This window comes from Melozone crissalis, unplaced genomic scaffold (assembly GCF_028551555.1).
Source record: "Melozone crissalis strain CALT ecotype California unplaced genomic scaffold, PUWL_Pcris_2 ptg000006l_1, whole genome shotgun sequence".
NCBI lineage: Eukaryota > Metazoa > Chordata > Aves > Passeriformes > Passerellidae > Melozone > Melozone crissalis.
This window is the reverse complement of record NW_026535784.1, coordinates 35,883,814-35,903,445: the sequence shown is the minus strand read 5'-3', so window position 1 is coordinate 35,903,445 and position 19,632 is coordinate 35,883,814. Positions and strand designations below refer to the sequence as shown.

General features: G+C 39.1%; 1 protein-coding gene across 5 annotated transcripts in view; it reads left to right on the top strand.

The window, feature by feature from the left end:
• GRIA2 (glutamate ionotropic receptor AMPA type subunit 2) overlaps positions 1–19,632 on the top strand; it is an 88,955-nt gene that overhangs the window by 21,354 nt on the left and 47,969 nt on the right. For all 5 annotated transcript variants that reach the window (XM_054290436.1, XM_054290444.1, XM_054290470.1 and 2 more), the window contains exon 3: positions 19,234–19,473. In XM_054290436.1, the coding sequence (XP_054146411.1) occupies positions 19,234–19,473 (240 nt within the window). The remainder of the gene's footprint in view (positions 1–19,233; positions 19,474–19,632) is intronic.

Genomic DNA, 19,632 nt, shown 5'->3' with positions numbered 1-19,632 from the left:
CCTCTTTTTTGTGATCTGCATTTTGCTGTGATTTGGAATAAAAATGGCATTCACTGCCAGCTCCCAACCTGTGTGCTGAGATTTATTTAAAGGGCTTTTATGGGTTCCTTTCTGAGACTGCCATGCACTGGACTATAATTCTGAATGACTTCCTCTTCCATAGGTCCTTTCAGTGTTTAATACTCTTTCTTGGAATGTGGACAATATACCAGAAAGTACCAAATTCACTGTCTTCCCAAAGGACCATTAAAAAAAGATTGCTTTTCTCCTCTGACTGATCTGCCAGTACTTGGATGGAGCATTCAGGACCTTAAGTGAACCTATTAGGAGGGATCTCATCACAGGCAGTGTGTCAGGCTTTCCTGAAAGCCTTGCTCCTTTGGATCCTAATTCTATTCAGGTGCATTCAGGATGTTTTTTCAGTGAGGCCATTCAACAGTGTCTCCATTTTTGTAAATTGAGACTGAAATGTGCATCATGAGGATGGATCCCCACTAAAGGTTACATGGTTAATTATAATAATTGTGGCTCATTACTGCAGTTACATTTGCAAATGAGTTGATTTTCCAAAGATAAATATTCCAGCCCTTTGAACACAAAAGGAAGCCTTTGTCTTTGGCAAGAATTACCCCTACGAGGACTTCTGTTAATTTTAATAATTTCTAAGGTGTTAGCACTGTTGCTGGTTTCAGTGTTGCCTAAGAATCTAAAATAGCAGATTGTACGCTCTTCTTTGTGCTCTCATTGCCATCTCTCTGGTCTGGTGAATCTGCCAGTGGGACTCATTTGGTGTCAGCTGATGGTGCAGCCTCAGGCATTTCCAAATGCCATTTGCCAAGGAGCATCACCATTCAAGGAGCAAGGAACTGTAGGGCTGGGCAGCTTCAGGTGCTGAAACTGAGAGTGGCTGAGGTTGTGCCATATTAAACTGAGGCAGAAAATCAGTTTATAAAGGACTTCCAGCTGGGCACCTCTGAGAATAGCAGCTTGTCAGCAATGACACAGCATTCTTTCTAGCTGTAGTACAGAAAGAGAAAAGGGACACCTTCAATGGTTAAGCTCTTTAGCATGGGAAAACAGCAAGGGATGTACAACAAAATACTTTAGCTGGATAAATTTCACTTTTCCAGTGATGATTTTGCAGTGTTCTTTCTTGTCTTTGCCTTTACTTTTCATAGAAAATAATTTTTTTAGTAATAATTGTTTAATCTGTCTCCCTCTTTCCATGTACAGTTAACAATTTTGCCTTTCTCTTCTGGCTTCTTTTTTATTTATAGAAAGTTGTATGAGGTCATTCAATCTTTTCATATAAATTCTCATACTGTGGGGATAAGTATAAGGTACATCTGAAGGTGTAGAAAAAAACCCACAAAACCAGAGGTTTATGCCGTCTGCTGTGAGAACATTAGTGCACAAGTTGTCTTTGATCTATGTTGTGCTGTATTGATTTAACTTTTAGTCCACTAATTAATATTATAACTGTTTGAAATCAAGCCTACTATTTCAGCTGTTTTTTTTTTTTTTTTATAACAAAGGCTTTGTTTCTTAAGGAACACTGCAGTGCAAGAGCATCCACAGTAGAGTTGTCCTGTCATAATCAAGTGAAATTAATTCTGGTACAGTTTGTGCTGGTAATACATCTAGAAAGAAAAAAAAATCTAAAAGCCTTTATATTCAGCTGTAACCATTATTTGAAATATTTGAGTTGATTTTTTTCTTGCACAAAATACCTCTCTCTGGAATGTTACTGAGGTTTTCAGCACAACAACCCACTCTGTAAGATGTGCTGCTGATACTGTGCAGTAGCTGCAGCTTAGCAGCTAGTGATGATAATGTGGGTTAAATGACATTGCTTCTGCAGTGATGGAAACTCTGAGACTGTCTACACAGAAATACTCAGCAAAGGTTAGCTAAAGTCATAATGTGCATTTTAAAACCGCCCAAGAAGGTGAATTAAACCTCCTTCATTCCTGTATGCTAGAGTCCAAGGAGAATTTCAGTGTACTTTTGGTCATTTACAGCTCCTGAGCATGAGACTCACTCATGACTGATGAGAGTTGTCTGGTTAGGAGTGGGTCAAAGACAGACAGTGACCTGGATAAGAAGATTTTTGTAGTCTTAGTCATCTCTACTGCTTGTGATTTGTGTATGAAACTATTGGGAAGTTTTCTGAATGTAGTTGAGAAGTTGGCAATGTGGACAGCTTACAACTCAACACCTGCTGCAGTGCCACCATAAAAAGGACTTAAAAAATTAAAAAGGGCAAACAAAGAACTTGAAAGTAAAGGAAAATTAGCCATTATTCAATTCTTCAGGTATATCATTCTTTAAAGCATCATTTTTATGGAGTTTCACAGTCTGAGTTGGTATTCCTGAAAAGGAATACAGAGTAAGCTTTTTAATGGAGTAGATGTGATAAACACAGGTCAAGTCGCAATTTTTACCTAAAATATAATTAATGCTTGAGATACCCTTTGCTTAAGGTACTTAGCTCATGCTTGCTCCAAATTTTACTTTCATTATTGTCATTTGAATTTTTCAAGGAAAGCACTGAATAGCTATGTTTATATAATTATGTTTATAGTAATTTTTCTCCCATATTTGGGTGAAGCAGGTTAAGCCTTTTGCTATCAACAGTGTTGCTTAACCTTTTCTGTGGCATCTCTGTTCAATACTGTGCTAAATGGTGTTAATCTACTTCAGAATTGTCATGTGGAATAAAATACCTTTTCTTTTTGAAAGCTCATGTAATTTGACCTACTTACAGCAAATAATTCATTAATTTTAAGTGCCTAGCTAGCATATTTTATGGATATTCTAACCTTTTAAACTAGTAACAAAAGCACTCCAAAATATTTTACATTTTTAAGCACACAGAATATTTGTGTCCTTTGCAATTGGCAACTATATAATTGATGATATGTCTGCAGTATTTTAATATATATATTTAGCCAAGTAATTGCAAACAAATAAAAAGTAGTCTCTTTTTGAATATACAGAACATACATTTATATTACGCATTGCATACAGATTTAGTAGTCATGAAAACAAACTGTTTAATAGTCATGAAACTGTATGACTTGATTTTTATGATAAGATAGCACAGTTTTCTACAGTTTCTTGGCACAGTTTTCTACTTACATTACTTTTAAAACACTGTAAGATACTTTTAAGGAGAAAAGGAGGAGAGATTGTGCCTTACTTCTGATTTCCTTTGGTTTTCTCTTTTTTTTTTTTACTTCCTTTTGATCTTTTTAGTGTCCTCTCTCAAGATACTGTGTGATTTAAATTTGCAGTTTACTAAACTATATGTTTTGTTTACAATTCTTGCAATTTTTTTAAACCCTGTAAATATGCATCTATTTATGATTTGCTAGCTACATATAAAACCTTCATGCTGCTATGAAATGTTTTTTATTTCATTTGCATTTTTATTACTGTTCAAATTAAAAGCAAACAGTTCCTATATCACTCCTTTTGTTCTGGATTCAGTTCAGCAGCATGGGCTAACAGTACAAAAAAGTTCTGCTGAGAGAAAGGGTCTGCATATAAATGAATTAAGACACATGGTTACGGTGTCTTGTAAAGGTTCAGAATTTCTCCACCATTCGGGCAGTAAGAGTCAATGAAGCATTTGACTAGCATTTATTTGACAGAAGATAGCAGCAAAGTGTTCATTATTCCCCTCTATTATTTATCATTGTCGAAACAAATTTATTCTCACTGTTACTTGAAATACCTTAGCAGAGGCAAAGGCTATAAAAGTGCAGCTTTGTTCTGGATTCATTGAAACCAAAGCTAGCTGTGGGCAGAGCTGCCCTGCCAGGGTGGTGCATGGGGTCACTGTTGCAGTGAGCTGGCTGCAGAGCTGCATCCTCAGTGGGATTTACCTGTGTACAGGTGAGGGATTTGTAAGGTGGGCACTGGTGGGAGCTTTGAGCCTGGGAATGCCATGGGCACAGAGACCCTCGTGCAGCTCTTTGCCCAGCACTGGCACACTGGGGCAGGATGGGTTATTCCCTGAGTTTCTGTGGCAGAAACCTTCCTCCCCCTGTGAAGAGTGAGCCTTCACTTTTTCCTGCACAGAGCCATTCTGTATGTTCCAATGGTGCCTTGAATTAATCAAGTGTTGTTTGCACAATGGTGGGTGAGCTTGGATTATTAAGCTTCTTGTGTTTGATCTGTTTCCTTTTTCAGTAAATAGCAAAACTTCCAATGACTCCAATAAGAATAAGATTAGGCTGCTACTGTATTTCACATGTTTGCATAATAAAATGGTGATTCTTGCAAGTATTTTCAATGGCAATTTCAGGTACTGGAACATCAGCTCTGCTCAGGGCAATTCTGAAATTGACTTGAGCTGTTTATCATGTTTCTTAGAGGGTGAACTGAGGCACTTGTAGCTTTCAAGGCAAGGCATTTCACAGTGTCCCCAGAAAAGTATGCTCAATGAAAAGTAAAAAGAAAACTGGGGTGAAATGGTGAAAATTCCAGTACTGTTTTATGTAATAAATTCAGCCAGGTGATCATCAATGTGTGACTTAATATAGCAAACAGCAAAAAAGTCCTTATGGGTTTCAACCTTTTTTGATTTATGTAGTATTGAAGGGTGCCAAACTGGCAGTGTTTGAATGCAGAAGCCTTCCTATCTATTTGTGGTCCTTTAGGGACAAAGCCTAGTAATGAGCTCAGAGGACTTCTTGAAACAGATTTCTTACAATCAGGTGGAAAGCAAGGGAGAAAGACTGCATTAGTGGTGAGGGTCAGAGGCAGAGCAGTTCTGAAATAAGAACCTTGGATTGGAGAGAGCCAGCATGCTAAAATTTTCAGGTTTGCCTCACTGACAGTTGGGCCAGAATAAATGAGATTTTGATTCCATGCTGATGCCTGTGTTTCAGAGGAAGTCAGGGAACCCATTTGCTGTTGGTCAGGCACTAGACATTTTTCTTTTAAATGTATCCTTGTTCTGTGGTTTATATAACTGTCAGTGAGCTTTAGATTAGGCTTTGTTCTCCAGAGGGAAATGTTTTTAAACAGTAGTCCATGTAGTTAAGTATTTTGCAGATGTTATGCACAATTTCTGTTTGTTTATTGTGGTAAACCCTATGTAAATTTATACAATAGAAGTGACGCTGAATATGGGACGAGGAGAGCTGAGTTCAGCTTTGTCTCATGGGTCATGAATTGAGGTGAAAGAATACACACCTGTGTTTTAGAGGTGCCCTGCCACCTAGGACGAGCCATATGGTTCAATAAGTGCTGTGGCACAAGCTGGGTGGCATGCCTCAGCTGAGGGCTGGGCTTGCCCTTCACTGCTTTGTGTGCCATATGCTGCAAAATGCTGTATTTTGTTGCATTACAATGCTGATCAGGTGCATTTATAGAAGTTATTTTAAAAGCCTGAAGCATTCGAATGCTGTATGAGCAAAAACTAATTATTCCAGGCAAACAGTGTGAGGTACTAGATTACCCTGAACAAAGTTGCCATAATGGAGGTTACATTTCAGTTAAATGCAGGGAGTGTGACTTAGAAAGATAAATAACATTTTTAGTAATCATCATTTAGAGTAATCTAAATGTTGTTTCTTAGTCAAACTATGGAAAAAATGCTAAACCAATAAGCATACAGCACTCCCCTGACCATATCACCCAGAATATGGAACAGCTACTGACTGTCAAGTAGGGGAAACACTAAAAAGCATATTCTTTACTTCATTATTAGGATAGATCAAAAAGTCTTAGCTGTTTCACTTGAACTTGAGCAATTGATCAAGCTATTGTTTCTTAGCTATGGAAATTGTGGTCTGATTTTCCAAAAGTAATGGAGAGTGTTAGAGCTGTCACAGAAATTTTTTAACTGTAGGAACTTAATTGTGTTTTATAACTCTGAAGTCTAATTTTTCAAGACTGGACTACTCTCCCTGCAGTGCACAGCAACCACTCCAGCTGGCTAGTGCTAGAAATTTTAAGCAGCCACTTGCAAGTGTAGCAAATTGGTCTACAAGACCTCCAGCATGATTTAGTGTATTTTGTCAGTGCCTGGTGTTTACTTCATGAAACAGACACCCAAATCATGACACTTGTTTTAAAGCCATGAGTTTTTAAAAATAACAGGAGAGAAGGGAGGTAATACTTCTTTGGGAAATGACACATTTGGGTTTTTTTCTGATGAATTAGAATTAAAACAAATCACCGAGCCAGATGCTAATGACAGGGCTATGCAAGATGTCAACATGGCTAAAGAGTTTTTAATTTTTTTTATTTGTGGAAGCTGGTGCCACCTGAACATATGTGACTGTGAAAAATCAAGTAGATCTTAAGAACAGGAAGTTAAAGAAGACTTGAAGCTTAATACTTCTGTTCTTGGTGTAAACTCCTTTTTAGCAAGTTGTCAGTAGCAACCTGAAATACTCAAGGGACGTTAAATTTATGCAGCCTACAGTAACCAGTTATAGTGCTATCCCATCAAATTTTACTTAGGTTCAAATGGAAATAAGTTTTTCATACCATGGGAATACATGGGTGTCTCCACCTGAATAATTAAATTTGGATTAAGAGTAGAATATTTCAAGGAAGTTTCGTAATCAGCCCTGGCTCTGCTGCTTGTTTCTTATTCTACTATTCTTATTCTGGGGTGGTTTAGGAGCTCAAGGAACACATTCTGTTTGAATTAACTGAACTGGAGGATGTGTTTCTGAAATTCCACTAATGCAATCAAACTGCTAGTGGGCATTTAATCCATAGGGATAACCTAAAGTCAGCCCGAGGTAAAACCCCTGAAACCAATATATTCAATTTTCAATAGCAACTCTCCATTCTGCACATGTGCTCTGAGGGCAGTGCACTGCTTGCTACCAAACTCGTGGTGAAAGGCCCAGTGTGAAGGTACAGAGAGCAGTATGTGCTGAGTCAGTCTCCAGGTGGCTGGAGCATTCAAACCAGGTCCTTAGTCTGATCTTTGATGTGCAGTGCAGGTGGTAATACTTGCTTTCTAGTGTCAGTAATCTTTTTCTAGAGGGCTTATCACTAGCTGCTTGAAGTTGATGTGTCTCCGTGAACCAACATTTTCTGGAAGGACTCTGTATTAAATATTTCTTTCTCATATTTGATACAAAGGGGAAGTGAATTTTCATTTCTGTGATGTCAATGTACCTGGAAAAATACAATTTTTTTACTTAATATGTGCTTAGAAGCTCTTAATAAGCAAGGTAAATTTAAACTATTTGCAGGGGAAGTTGAAAAGTTTATTTGCTTTATTAGAGGAGATGTACCAAATAGTGTGGTAGATATTTTAATGTTTATTTGTCTCTTGTAAATTTTGGTAAAGTTTTAAAGCGTAAGAGCATGTGGTGAAAACCTCATTTTCCAAAAAGGAGTTACTGATCTTATATGTACGTCGTAGAGTTCCCTGACATTAAGATAGGCTTTGCTCAGCTAAAGGAAGAAGTGTGTTTTGTAACTGTAAGGCCATAAAATCTCTTTTGCTTTGTGGGGGAGTTTGTTTGTTTGTTTGTATGTTTTTTGGGAGGGTTTTGTTGTTGTTGTTTTAGGATTTTTTTATTGTGGTGACTTGGGCTCGCCACTGAAATGGCAGTAAGGGTGGATGAATGAGATATTTTTATAAAGCCAAATCTAGTATTCCTGTAAGCCTCTGCAAAACATATATTTAGAACATACATAATTCATATGTAGAGAGAACATACATAATATAGCAGGAGCTTTGCAATAGAGACTTAAAGGCCCAGATAATGTGACTCTGACACTATTTCAGTGCTGAGTGGGAATGTTTTTTCATGCTGATTTAGATGTTGCACAAGTTTCCTCTAGAAATGATTTTATTTTTAGTCTGATGTAGTGTGTATGCATGTCTATACATAGCATGCAGTACAATGTAGGTACTCAAATTAGCTCAGGTAATATAGGCAAACCATAGAGGATAAACAGTGTAAAACGTCATTAAACTAATTGGCCCCACTTCTGTGAGATCTGAACACAGTCAGAAAAAATCTGGGAGTATAATCTCAGTCGCAGTGAGGCACAAGGATGAATCATTGCTTTGGTAAAGTAACTGGTAATGATGTGTTCTATCACATCTTTGCAAGTTTTGTTAAGGAGTTAATCAGCCAGCCCTAAATAAAACAAAAAAAGTTTGAAACTTTTAATGCATTTTGAAGTACATTAAGTTATTGAAGATTAAAGTAATGGACAAAGGAGAGACAAGGAATGTTCATAATATGTTTGCAATGTGTGCTCATTTTACTTTATCATTTTAAAGCTCTCCTTGCTGCTTTATTATTCAATAAGTTCTCTTAATTAAATAAGTCATGTAATCAGGACAAACAGCTGTTCACTAGAGTGACCTAATTAAGAGGATCTGCCTGCTTTTCTGATTTGTTTTACTAATAATGTTTATTAAATGCTCTTTGAATACTTCCCAAATAAATGATGTTTCTCTTACTTCTACAGTCATTGAAAAATAGGGCATGCAGATAGGAAGGTGTGGGATGTGACTACTGGACCATTTCTAAATACAAATAAAGCCTGGCAAATTAGGTTACAGCTGATTATCCCAATGAGTGCCATAAACCCACAAGATGTTGCAGGTTAGACTGTGGCTGGAAGTACTGCTAAAATGTCCCCAAAAGAACTACATGAAGCCATCCTTTGCTGTAGGTCAGTGGTTTAGGCTGGAACAATGCTGGGTGGAAGTTGTTTCAGGTGGCAGAGATCCATCATTATTCCTATGAGTACTAGAAGCTGTTAGACCTGTGACAGAATAGGAAATTGTCTTTATTACTGTTATTTTAGTCATGAGCTTGTGTGAGATATTCCTCTCAGCAGGGTTATGCCAAAATTTTTAGTTAGCTAATTTACTTGCAAGTCAGGTTCAGCTGTCTGGAGGGATGGGAGCCTGGGCTGGGTGTGACAGGCTGTAGTACAGCTGTGTGCTGCAGTGCTGGCCATGCTGGAGTGACAAGGCATGGGCAGGGCAAGGGAAATATGCTCCCAGCTGCATCATTTCAGACAGAGATATGTCAGCAATAAACAGGACTAAACTGACTTCCTCAGAATAAGATGTGTGGCAGGTCAGTAGTGGCCAGTTGTAAAATCACATTTCCTTCCTTTAAAAATGGAATATGGAGCCTTCTTCAGAAGTAATAGATCACTTTCATATCTTCTGCTGTACTTTTTCTGCCTCATGAAATCCTCCTTATTCCCTACAGCAGTTTCCTTAAGATTTGTTCCAGATTTTTATTTTTTTTAATCCTTATGAGGTAACCTCAGAGCCTTTTCTCATAGCTATTCCCATCTTTCTAACAGAGGAACTTTGTGCTGAAGCCATGCTTCCTTTTAGGTGGTGTTAGACCATGTGTTCAGGAGTGATGGTTGGTCCTTTTAGCTCAATTAAAGAAAAACAAGTTGATAAATTGAATCCCAATCTGTCAACATTTTAACAAGGTGTACTTTTGCCTACCAAGTTAATTTTATCTCTTTCCAAATCCTTTTACAATTTTTCAAAGACAGTTTTACACAATGACATTTTCTTGGGAACTGGAATATGATTAGTTTAATGAAATGTAGAAATGGGATGCTTCCAGCAATGCTGATTAAGGGGAAGAGGAGATGATGAGTATTCTGTTGTATATAATATTTCTGGTATGAAAATATGTGTGAAAATGGTTATGCTAAAAATGGAGAATTACATTTTTAGTTGGGATAAATTATATTGGCTCTGTTAAATTCAGTAGAGTTATGCTGATTGAACAAAGCAAGCCTGAAATAGATGACTTCTCCATGACTTGCACTGTGGCTCCAAAAAGCCAGTAGCCTTTTCTTAGGTTTGCTTCTACATCTAGGAGGTAATACTTTGTTGCACTCTAAATTCTCTATTACCGTAAGGTTGTAATTGTTGGGAAAAGTAGAAACAAAGTCAGAAAGCCAGCCAGGCATATTTGCAAAGTGAGTCCTTAGATTTGAAGGAAATTGATTGACTTAAAGTTTTTGTCATCAAATGGAAACAGAGTGGTTTTTATTTGGGTGGGAGGAGGAGAGAAAAAAAGGGAGGCAGGGGAGAGAAACTTCCTGAAGAATATCTTTTGGATTTTGGAGACAAGATGAAGTTATATTTCTGTTGCTTAATAGTGTTCCCAGGTTGCTATATTTGGGGTTCAGGAAACATTATATCTCCTTCAGCTGGAGAAAATGGAGATTTGGACAAATACACTAGGATGTAACATTAAAGAATTGTGTAATAATTTTCTGGAATATGAACTTTTTTTTTCTTTCATGAGGAGACTTGCATTTTAATTTTATTCCAAGAATCTTATTTGATTTGTAAAAACATAATAGTTTTAGCATGATTCTTTCTAACAGTGTTTGTAATGATTTTCTTTGCATCATGGTAATTGTCCTAGCAATGAAAAAGATTTTCAAATGCTTTACAGTGCACAGCCAAACACTATGTAATTGAATGCAACTGTCATTGAAACAGACTGTTTTTCTGACCTGTTGTTTCATTGTGAACATGATGTTTATTTACCACCTTCATTATTGCAGCATTAGCATATAGAGAAGCTGTGCCTATCATCATGTACTTTCCTAACAGATGGCTACTAACTTCTTGAAGGCTTTTTTGTGCTTGCTTAAAATATCCCATGTTGGCACCCAGTTTCTTTCCTCAGTGTGAAGTATGATTGGCCGGTTGAAATAGATTAATCGTCCTCTCTGGCTTTTGAGCTTGTTTTCTACTGCAGCAAACCAGGTTTTGAGTCTAATGTTACAAAATGATCAAAGCTGCTTTTGTTAATAACAAGGTGTGGAAAGTTCCATTCAGTTGCATAATCTCTGAGCAAACAGTTCAGGTTGTAGCAATAACTGAAGATGGCATTTCTGCCAGGAAAGGTGCAAAAAAAATCCTTTGTATCTGCTCTGCCAGAATTGTCCTCTACAGACACTCCAGCCTCAGGATTTAAATTCTTCCTTTTTCAGTCTTTAAGGCTGTGGGAATTTCCTTGGTCAGCTCTGTGAAAAATTGAGTCCCCCTGTTCTGCTGCAGACTGATGGATGGGGAACTCACTGTTTGTTGCTGTAAGTCACATTTTCTGCATTAATGCTGAGTGTACAGGTGAGGAGGATCACTGCTGAAGTATTTACTTGAGCAATGAAGAAATTTACCTCAACAATGATCTTCACATTGTTCTTTGTGTGTGAGCTCAATGATCACCTTCCCCAATGAGGTCTAGTTTGTTTTGGGGTTTTCTTAGCCATAAGATATGTGTGTGAACAGTCTGCAAACAGGAAAATACACGCTTTAGGTCAGTATTGAATGGCTATAATTTTGGGCAGCTTTTCTTAAATGCTTAAAATAAGATAAAAGTCCACGTTTATCAGAGCTGGAATTAAAATTTGGAGAGATAAAAGGGAAGGTATTTTCAGTGTAATTCAGTGTTTTGTTATCCTGAAGTATGGCACATTTTTAGTTCTGATTGCCATTGATTTTTTAATTGGCATTGATTGCCTCTCAGCTTTGGTAAAGGGTATCTTGGAATTTTAAAATGCCAGCCTTTGTTTGGGTTCTGTGCCTTGTGTTTTATTGAATGCTACCATGCAGCTTTGGCCTGTTGTCTTTCAGATATTATGCTCTTCTTTGAGCCTTTGGGAACTGTTTTCTTTCCAATTTCAGTTAGCCTACCAAGGCCTTTAGAAAAAAGGATTTCTATCTCAGGTTGTGCTGCTTAAAGCATACTTTTTCATGGTTTTAAATATCTCTCTGGATGGACTTGGATGATTCCTTATGCCTTATTCAATCTTCCTGCGGGGAAGCTTATGTCTAGGAGGTAATCATCGAATCTGAATGGGTAAAATAGACCATGCAGACTATATCTATAATATTAGCGGAAAAAAATTTATTTGGTCTTGGAAAGTGTATGCAATATGCTGTCTGCTGTGCTGCAGTTTTTGTAATAGCTTTGGAAGCAATCTATACTGGTTGTTATTTTCACAATGATATTCTGATACAGTTTCAATCATATGTGAATTCTTTCTTTTCTCTGTGGTTCCTGCTTATTTTTTGTTCCATCTATTGTTCCTTTTCACTGTCTGCTTATTCAAAATGTGGTCTTTCAGAAGCTGAAATGATTGTGTAAACTGGGCATTCAGTTTCTACATCTTGTTCCTGGCTACTTCTGACTCATCTATCAACTTTTCAAACCAACGAGTGTTGCCTTTGTGTTTTGGTCTCTTTTGGAGAGGCAGTGCTTGACTCTTTCTTTATACTTATGCTATGGTTTCTTTCTCGTAGAAGTAAGAGAATGATTGTGTGATTAATTATTGCACCCAATACTTATTTCCCTATGCTAATATTAAAACAGTTTTGCTAACACTAATAATAAACCAAGGTATTACAATAAAATAATATATAAAGCCACATTAATACTGGACAGCATTTGACATCTAAGCACCAAATGGCAAATACTATATCATTTTAAATTTTCATCTTTGGACAGAAATCAAGTGTCAAATTTCTTATAAATAAAAATTCAGAAATATGTTAAGAGTAATGATACCAGTGTTTGGAAATTTACCTGTAAGCAGGTAGTATTGGACATTTGTTTCAGTAAGTAATTAGCACTTTCCTAGTTTCCTTTTTCCAGTTTGAATGTAAACAATTTTTAGATTCATTACTTTCCCTTTGAAGAGTACTGAAGGAAGAAAATCTTGGCTTAGAAGAACTTAATCAGAAAGAGTTTCTAAGCATATGTATTCAAATCCAACTGTTTCTATGTGATTTAATGATTCATTTCTTCAACTGAAGACAAACAATCTGTCATTCCTTCACTGGAGTCACTTCAGTGTGTAAAGCTTAGCATTTTTGTAATATGTTTGTATTTGTAATTTGCAAGTGTACTCTTCAGTTGGCACTTCCTGAGCTTTGGGTTTAGGATGATTTGCATTGCAGAAAAATGTTCTGTATGATGAGAGGCAAAGAGCGTAAAGTGCTGGATTTTATTGTTTCTGAAGAACCAGGTATTACCACAGTGGTAAATATCAGGTTATCCTGCTTATAGAGCTCATTGACAAACCAGAGTAGTGAAATGGGGAAAGTGGGAAAGAGAGAAAGTTGTGGCAAAAAGGAGTTGTAAGAAGCAGCAGATGTAGATAACAATGGAAGAGTTTGAGAATGGAGCAAGCAGTTTTGGCCACCCTCTGACAGGGCACATATTTCTCATTGCAGGCTTAAGCTTGAATTTGTTACTGAACAAATCTGACCCCTAGCTTTTGGAACAAAAGTCTAGGATACCTTTTGAGTGCTCTGAAAAACAAAGGCAAGCTAGGTTTCTGCCTGACCATGTTTGTAGAACAAGAAGTTCAAATATAAAATACTTAAACCTTAACCATAACAAAACCTTCTGGTAATTGTTCCTGCTCAAGAATCTTAATTTACCCTGTTTCTTGGAATTCACAGTTATTTGCCATTCTAGGAGAATCTCTTTAGAAAAGAGTTCCAGAATGAGGTTACTATCTTCTGCCCCTCTTGTTGCTAAGTAAGCCATAGACTGTTTCTAAAAAGAACCCCATAAACCCAAAAAAACCCCATTTCATACAGGAGAGCTTGAAACAAATGAATCCTGGCCGTTGGTTCTAATGTCATTAATGAAACAGATCTTTCATATTTCAATGGCTTATGAGTCCTAATCATCATGACTTTTTTTTTACTCTAATAATTGTGAACAACTTGTGATTCACCATTATAAAACTAATGTCTTCCAGCAATAGCAACATGACTGTAGATTTAGTCTGAAGTGGGAACCCTGCCAAAAACAATTGCAGTTTCTGCATTATCTGCTGGGTCGCCATTTTATTTGGAAACACCATCCCTTCTTTTCCCTTCTGCACCTAAAAGACAAAAGAATTGCAAGAATTGTCAAAGTTTAAATGCTTATTTGTAGTGTGTTTTAATTACCTAGCATAGGTGCCTGCCCACTTACCTTTAGTGAAATTTCACACAGAGAAGCACAACACCGAGGTTTTTCTGTGTGGCATTGCGACACCCACCACTGCTGATGAAAATTTATTTTTACCTGGATTATAGTTGATCCTGATTTTTTTGGCTGACCCAGATGTGAGTTGTGTCCATACTTGAAGATTTGTGTTAGAGAGATTTTCATCTCGCATTAGAGTAGCCTTGGTTGAATTAAATGAGACATTGTATCTATTTTGCAGGTTTCGTAATAATTTTAAGAATATAAAATGATTTTGCCTTTACCATGTCATTTGTTGGGATTGTTTACCCCTGTGTGTGTGTAATTCAGCTTTTAAACTGCAGCTCCTCTAGGCATTTGGAACTGCAGTGCCTTGACTTTCCCAACTGGAGGTGATACTTTTTACTTGTCTTTCACTTTGTGCAGGAGAGGAGATCAAAATTCCAGTTTTGCCAACCTTCCCCAGAAGAAGACGCATGTGTGTAAGGACCGATGATTTATCAGGTGGAGAGATTAAACAGTTGTTCACTGTGTTAATTCAAGAGTGCTTTATTTAAGTAGGTTGTGATGACAGGTGGTATGATTTTGTGCCTTGTCAGGGAGGATGTTCAGTTTGAAAGAATAGCAGTTGCCTTCTGAAGAGAGTGGGTGCATGTGTGTCACTGAAGAGGGACAGTGGTATTTACAGCTCTGTCCTGTGGGTGGAAGGGGGAATAACACCTTTTTCCCTGTCATGGGTTAACCCTACCAGCTGCAAAGCATTCACACCACTCAGTCTCCCCTCTGTCCCCAGCATACAGAGAAGATAGGAAGAGAAGAAGTGAGAAAACTCATGGGTCAGGGTAAAGGTCTCCATGTCAGGAAGGTGAGGAGAGGGTGGGGGATGATTCTGAGAAGGCATCACCCATGGTTTTCAAATTTTCTGGTTGTTGGCTGCTGTAGGGAACATTATTCCACCTGTGCCTAAAATATCTGATGATGGAAGAAAAGCAGTGTGACAGGAGAAATGCATCCCAGGTGTTGGCAGTAGTGACATAAAGCGTTTTTATTTTTCAGTGGTCCTTTGATGAGACAGTTGTTGTCTCTGTCACCTTATAGTGCTAACAGTATTACAGTAGTACAATACTTACAGTATTAAAATGGTTTAGTTCAGAAGGTCACAGTAGTGTACAAGTAACAGCCTATGCAAGATTCTCATCCAGGAATCCAGAAGTAAACTGATGCTCTATTTTTCTTTGCATTTTTGAAGGTGAGTTATGAGGCATTAATTCCTTTATTGTAGCAAGTTCAGATGGTATTTAGCCTTTGCTGCACATGGGAAACAATTATTCATGAGTGTGTGGGGAGGTAGTGAGTCGGTTTTGCCTCAGCAAGAGCATAATGATGTGGAATAGAACAAGGAGTTCCAGTAACTTAAACAGTAAAGCTATTCAGAAAATTCACAGCCTTTTTCAGAAATCTTTGTCCAACATGACACAGCTGCCCAGAGACAGGGCTCCCATGGGAACATGCTGTCACACAGGTGTTGGGCTGGAGCGTGGAGCCTGCTCTTAGCAGCGCTGACCAGCAGCAGGGAGCCCTCCTGTGAGAGTGCGCATGGGCAGGGGAGCACCTCAGTGCCCAGTGGCAGAGCTCTGGGAGGTGTGCCTGGGCAGGGGAGTGCCTCAGTGCTCAGTGACAGAGCTCTGGGAGGTGTTCATGGGCAGGGGAGTGCCTCTGTGCCCAGTGACAGAGCTCTGGGAGGTGTTCATGGGCAGGGGAGTGCCTCTGTGCCCAGTGGCAGAGCTCTGGGAGGTGTTCATGGGCAGGGGAGCTCCTCAGTGCCCAGTGACAGAGCTCTGGGAGGTGAGTGGCTTGAGGAGTAGCAGGGAGAGAGAGGGAGAGGGACCAAAAGCTGCCTGCTTTCCTTAGCACAGGCTGGACAGGCAGACTGGATTCATGACAAAAAGAATTCCCTTTCCTCTCTCTGTCTGGGTGAACACAGTGACTTAAGGAATAGGGGGCAATGGTGATGGGTTCCTGCTGGTGTAGCTGCTGTGTCTCCTCTGTGACTGCCCCACCTTCCCAGGTGCCCCTCCATAACAGGTCTGAGGCTCTGCAAAGAAAACTGAACCATAGCAAGGACACTGGTTCATCCAGCATGGAGGTGTTGCTGAGATTGGCCTATGCTCTGCATCAAAACTGCTTCCATAAAGAAAAAGATGGGTCATTTCCATAGGAGAGTCCTCTCTGAAGGGAACAGAAGGCACCTTATGCCAACCAGCCCTGCCTCCTTGGGGCTTGGGTTTAAGACATGAAGAGACACCTTCCTGCCCTGAATATTGCCTTTGACTGATTATCCTTGACTGATTTTTTTCAGTCTGTGATCAAGTTGCAACAAGAAGGCTGAGCAAGTCCCTGAAGACTGTCCCAAGTCCCTGAAGTCTCTCTGAGAGCAACCAAGAGATTTCAGGGTCTTGGGACAACTGATTGGAGGATCAGGAGCACAAGTGGCATTTTCCTCTATCTTTCCAGGTGCAGAAAAGACACAGAACAACCAGCAAGCCAGCAGATCAATACCTGGCTCTAAGCCTGGTGTCATCAGTAGAATTTTGATTTTTGGGGTTTTTTTTGATCCTGGGTCAGTTCACTTGATCAAGTCTGCTAGGACTGTGGAGGTCCTGTTGTCTGGGAATTAGCAAAGGTGACAACCATCTACAAGAGCTGGAAGGATAACCTTTCCTGTCAGACAAACCTTGGTGCTGGGGAAGGTCATCTTGAATGCTATCACAAGGCATGTGTGGGTCAAACAGGTGATCAGGCTCAGCCAGCTCAGATTTGTGAAAGGCTCCTCATCCAGCCTGATCTCCTTCTATGGCAAGACAACCCTCTTGGTGGGTGAGGAAAAGGCTGTGAATCTTGTCTACCTGGCTTCAGTAAAGCCTTTGACACCATTTTCCACAGCATTATCCTGGAGAAACTGACTGCTTATGGCTTGGAGGAGTAAAAAGCTGGCTGGATGGTCAGGCCCAGAGAGCAGTGATGCATGGAGTTCCATCCAGCTGGCAGCCAGTCACAAGTGGTGTCTCCCAGGACACAGTGTTGAGGCCAGCCCTGTTTGATGTATTTATCAACCATCTGGACGAGAGGATCAAGTGCACCCTTGGTCAGTTTGCAGAGGACACCAAACTGGGTGGGAGTGTTGATCTGCTGGAGGGCTGGAAGGCTCCACAGAGGGATCTGCACAGGCTGGATTGATGAGCAAGGCCAACTGTGTGAGGCTCAGCAAGGCCAAATGCCAGATCCTGCTCTTGGCTCTCAACAACCCTACACAGCATTACAGGCTGGGGGAAGAGCAGCTGGAAAGCTGCCCCATGGAAAAGGACCTGGAAGTGCTGGTCAACAGCAGCTGAACATGAGCCAGTGTGTGCCCAGGTGGCCAAGGAGGCCAATGGATCCTGGCCTGGATCAGCAATGGTGTGGCCAGCAGGAGCAGGGCAGGGATTGTCCCCCTGTGCTCAGACACTGAGGGGCTGGAACATGTCCAGAGAAGGGAAATGGACCTGGGGAAGGGTCTGGAGCACAAGTCTTGTGAGGACCAATTGGAGAAACTGGGGTTACTTAGCGTCGAGCAGAGGAGGCTCAGGGGAGGGAAGACCTTATCACTCTGTACAACTGCCTGGAAGGAGGGTGTAGCAATGTGGAAGCTGGTCTGCTCTCAGATAACAAACAACAGAAGAGGAAATGGGGGACGTGGTTTAGTCTTTGCAGTGCTGAGTTAATGGTTGGACTCTAATCTTAAAGGTCTTTCCACTCAAAACAATTCTATGATTCTGTAATGATTTGTAGTTAGAATGGAAAAGGTTTGACCATCTTGTACTTTAGCCCTGTAAAACCTGCAGCATCCTTTTATAAAGAGGTGTTACTCATCAAGTTTTTTAATCACTTGTATTTTCTCACCTGAGGCAAAATTCTGACCTAATTAAAGTTAATCGGTGAAAACTTAAAACTGGCAGACTCAGAATTTCACTCATCCTGTTTAGGTGCTTTTAATTGGAGTAGAGGAATAATTAGGGCGTGAGAGATGAGTGGTAGCATAGATATAGGCAAAGCCTTGGAAAGAAGATAGCAATGAGTAGTAACAGGCATAAAGGGATAATATTTGTTTTAAAAAAAGAAACGCCATTTTAAAAATAAAGATACAATAACTTTGAAAGATAAAAATATATTATTAGTTCAAATCTAGAAAATTCTAAAATAAACCAAGTTATTTTTGCCCTTATATGAATTATGGTCAAGGATTAGTGTACTAAATGGCTGGGCAAAATTAGCATCAATTACACTGTGATTTCTATCTATAAGCAGGTCAGGTGTCTCTGGAAGGATGTGTCTTGCTCAAGGTGACTGCAAACCAAAGAATGCATAAGTGATAAGCGTGAATTAATCAGAGATTAATATTTCTTTCTTGTACCCTGGCTTTAGAACTTAGGCACTAGTATGCCCTGCAGTGTCAAATAAAAGAATAGCCCAGAAAGAACTAGCTCTTCTGCACAGGCTGTTGTGGTCAGTCACATTCATCAACGGGCTTGAATTGTCTCCAGATAAAAAGTGAACGATCAGCATGATATTTACACCTATGAGGTTATTCTTCCTGCAACATGACCGCAAGTGTCAGCCAGAAGGACCAGCTTTTGCTGAGTCCTACAAAGCAGGGATTAAAATAATGCTTTGATACAGCAGGGCTTTAAGGCAAATGGACTTCTTACTGCTCTTGATAGATTGGGGTTCAGTTTTGGCTTTGCATTTTCACAAATGGAAAGTTATTTAAAGTATTTTGTACAAAGCTCAGTGAGTCTTGACCTCAGAGACAGTTTATTTTTAACATGACAAAATATTATCTATTTCCATAATGCTATGTGTGGTCATAATGTCTCATTTTTTGAATTGCAACTGCCATTGATGTCTGTCATCACTGTTCTTTACAACATAAATTGAATTTAAGAGTAAGTTGGGGAGTTTTATTTCTGCATTTATCATCTAGGAGTGTGCATCACTGATACTTTCTTTTTTTGTTTTTTCTAGTGCAGGTTTTATATTACTGATTGATAATGCTAACAAATTATCTCCATAGCAGAGTATTACTTTTTCTGCCTGATATTTATGTGATCAGGTACTTTTCAGGCATACATTTCTCATAAATATATACATTATGGAATTTTCAATATTTTTTAAATAAATTCTCCCGCTAATTTTCTGTCTTTCTTCTTTCTAGTCTGCTCCCAGTTTTCAAGAGGAGTCTTTGCTATTTTTGGATTCTATGACAAGAAGTCTGTAAATACCATAACATCATTCTGTGGGACTCTTCATGTCTCCTTCATAACTCCCAGCTTCCCAACAGATGGAACACATCCCTTTGTCATTCAGATGCGACCTGACCTCAAGGGAGCTCTTCTTAGCTTGATTGAATACTATCAGTGGACCAAGTTTGCATACTTGTATGACAGTGACAGAGGTAAGGTGTGGTACTTTTTACCTGCCCCCTGTTTGGCAGGTGTATCTCGTTGAAATCTGGAATTCGTATTAGATAAGTAAATAATGGAATAAATATTTACCTCCAACAAGTGTAAGTGTAATTGAATCAAGTGTTTCTTGCATTTAGAAATGAGCTTTT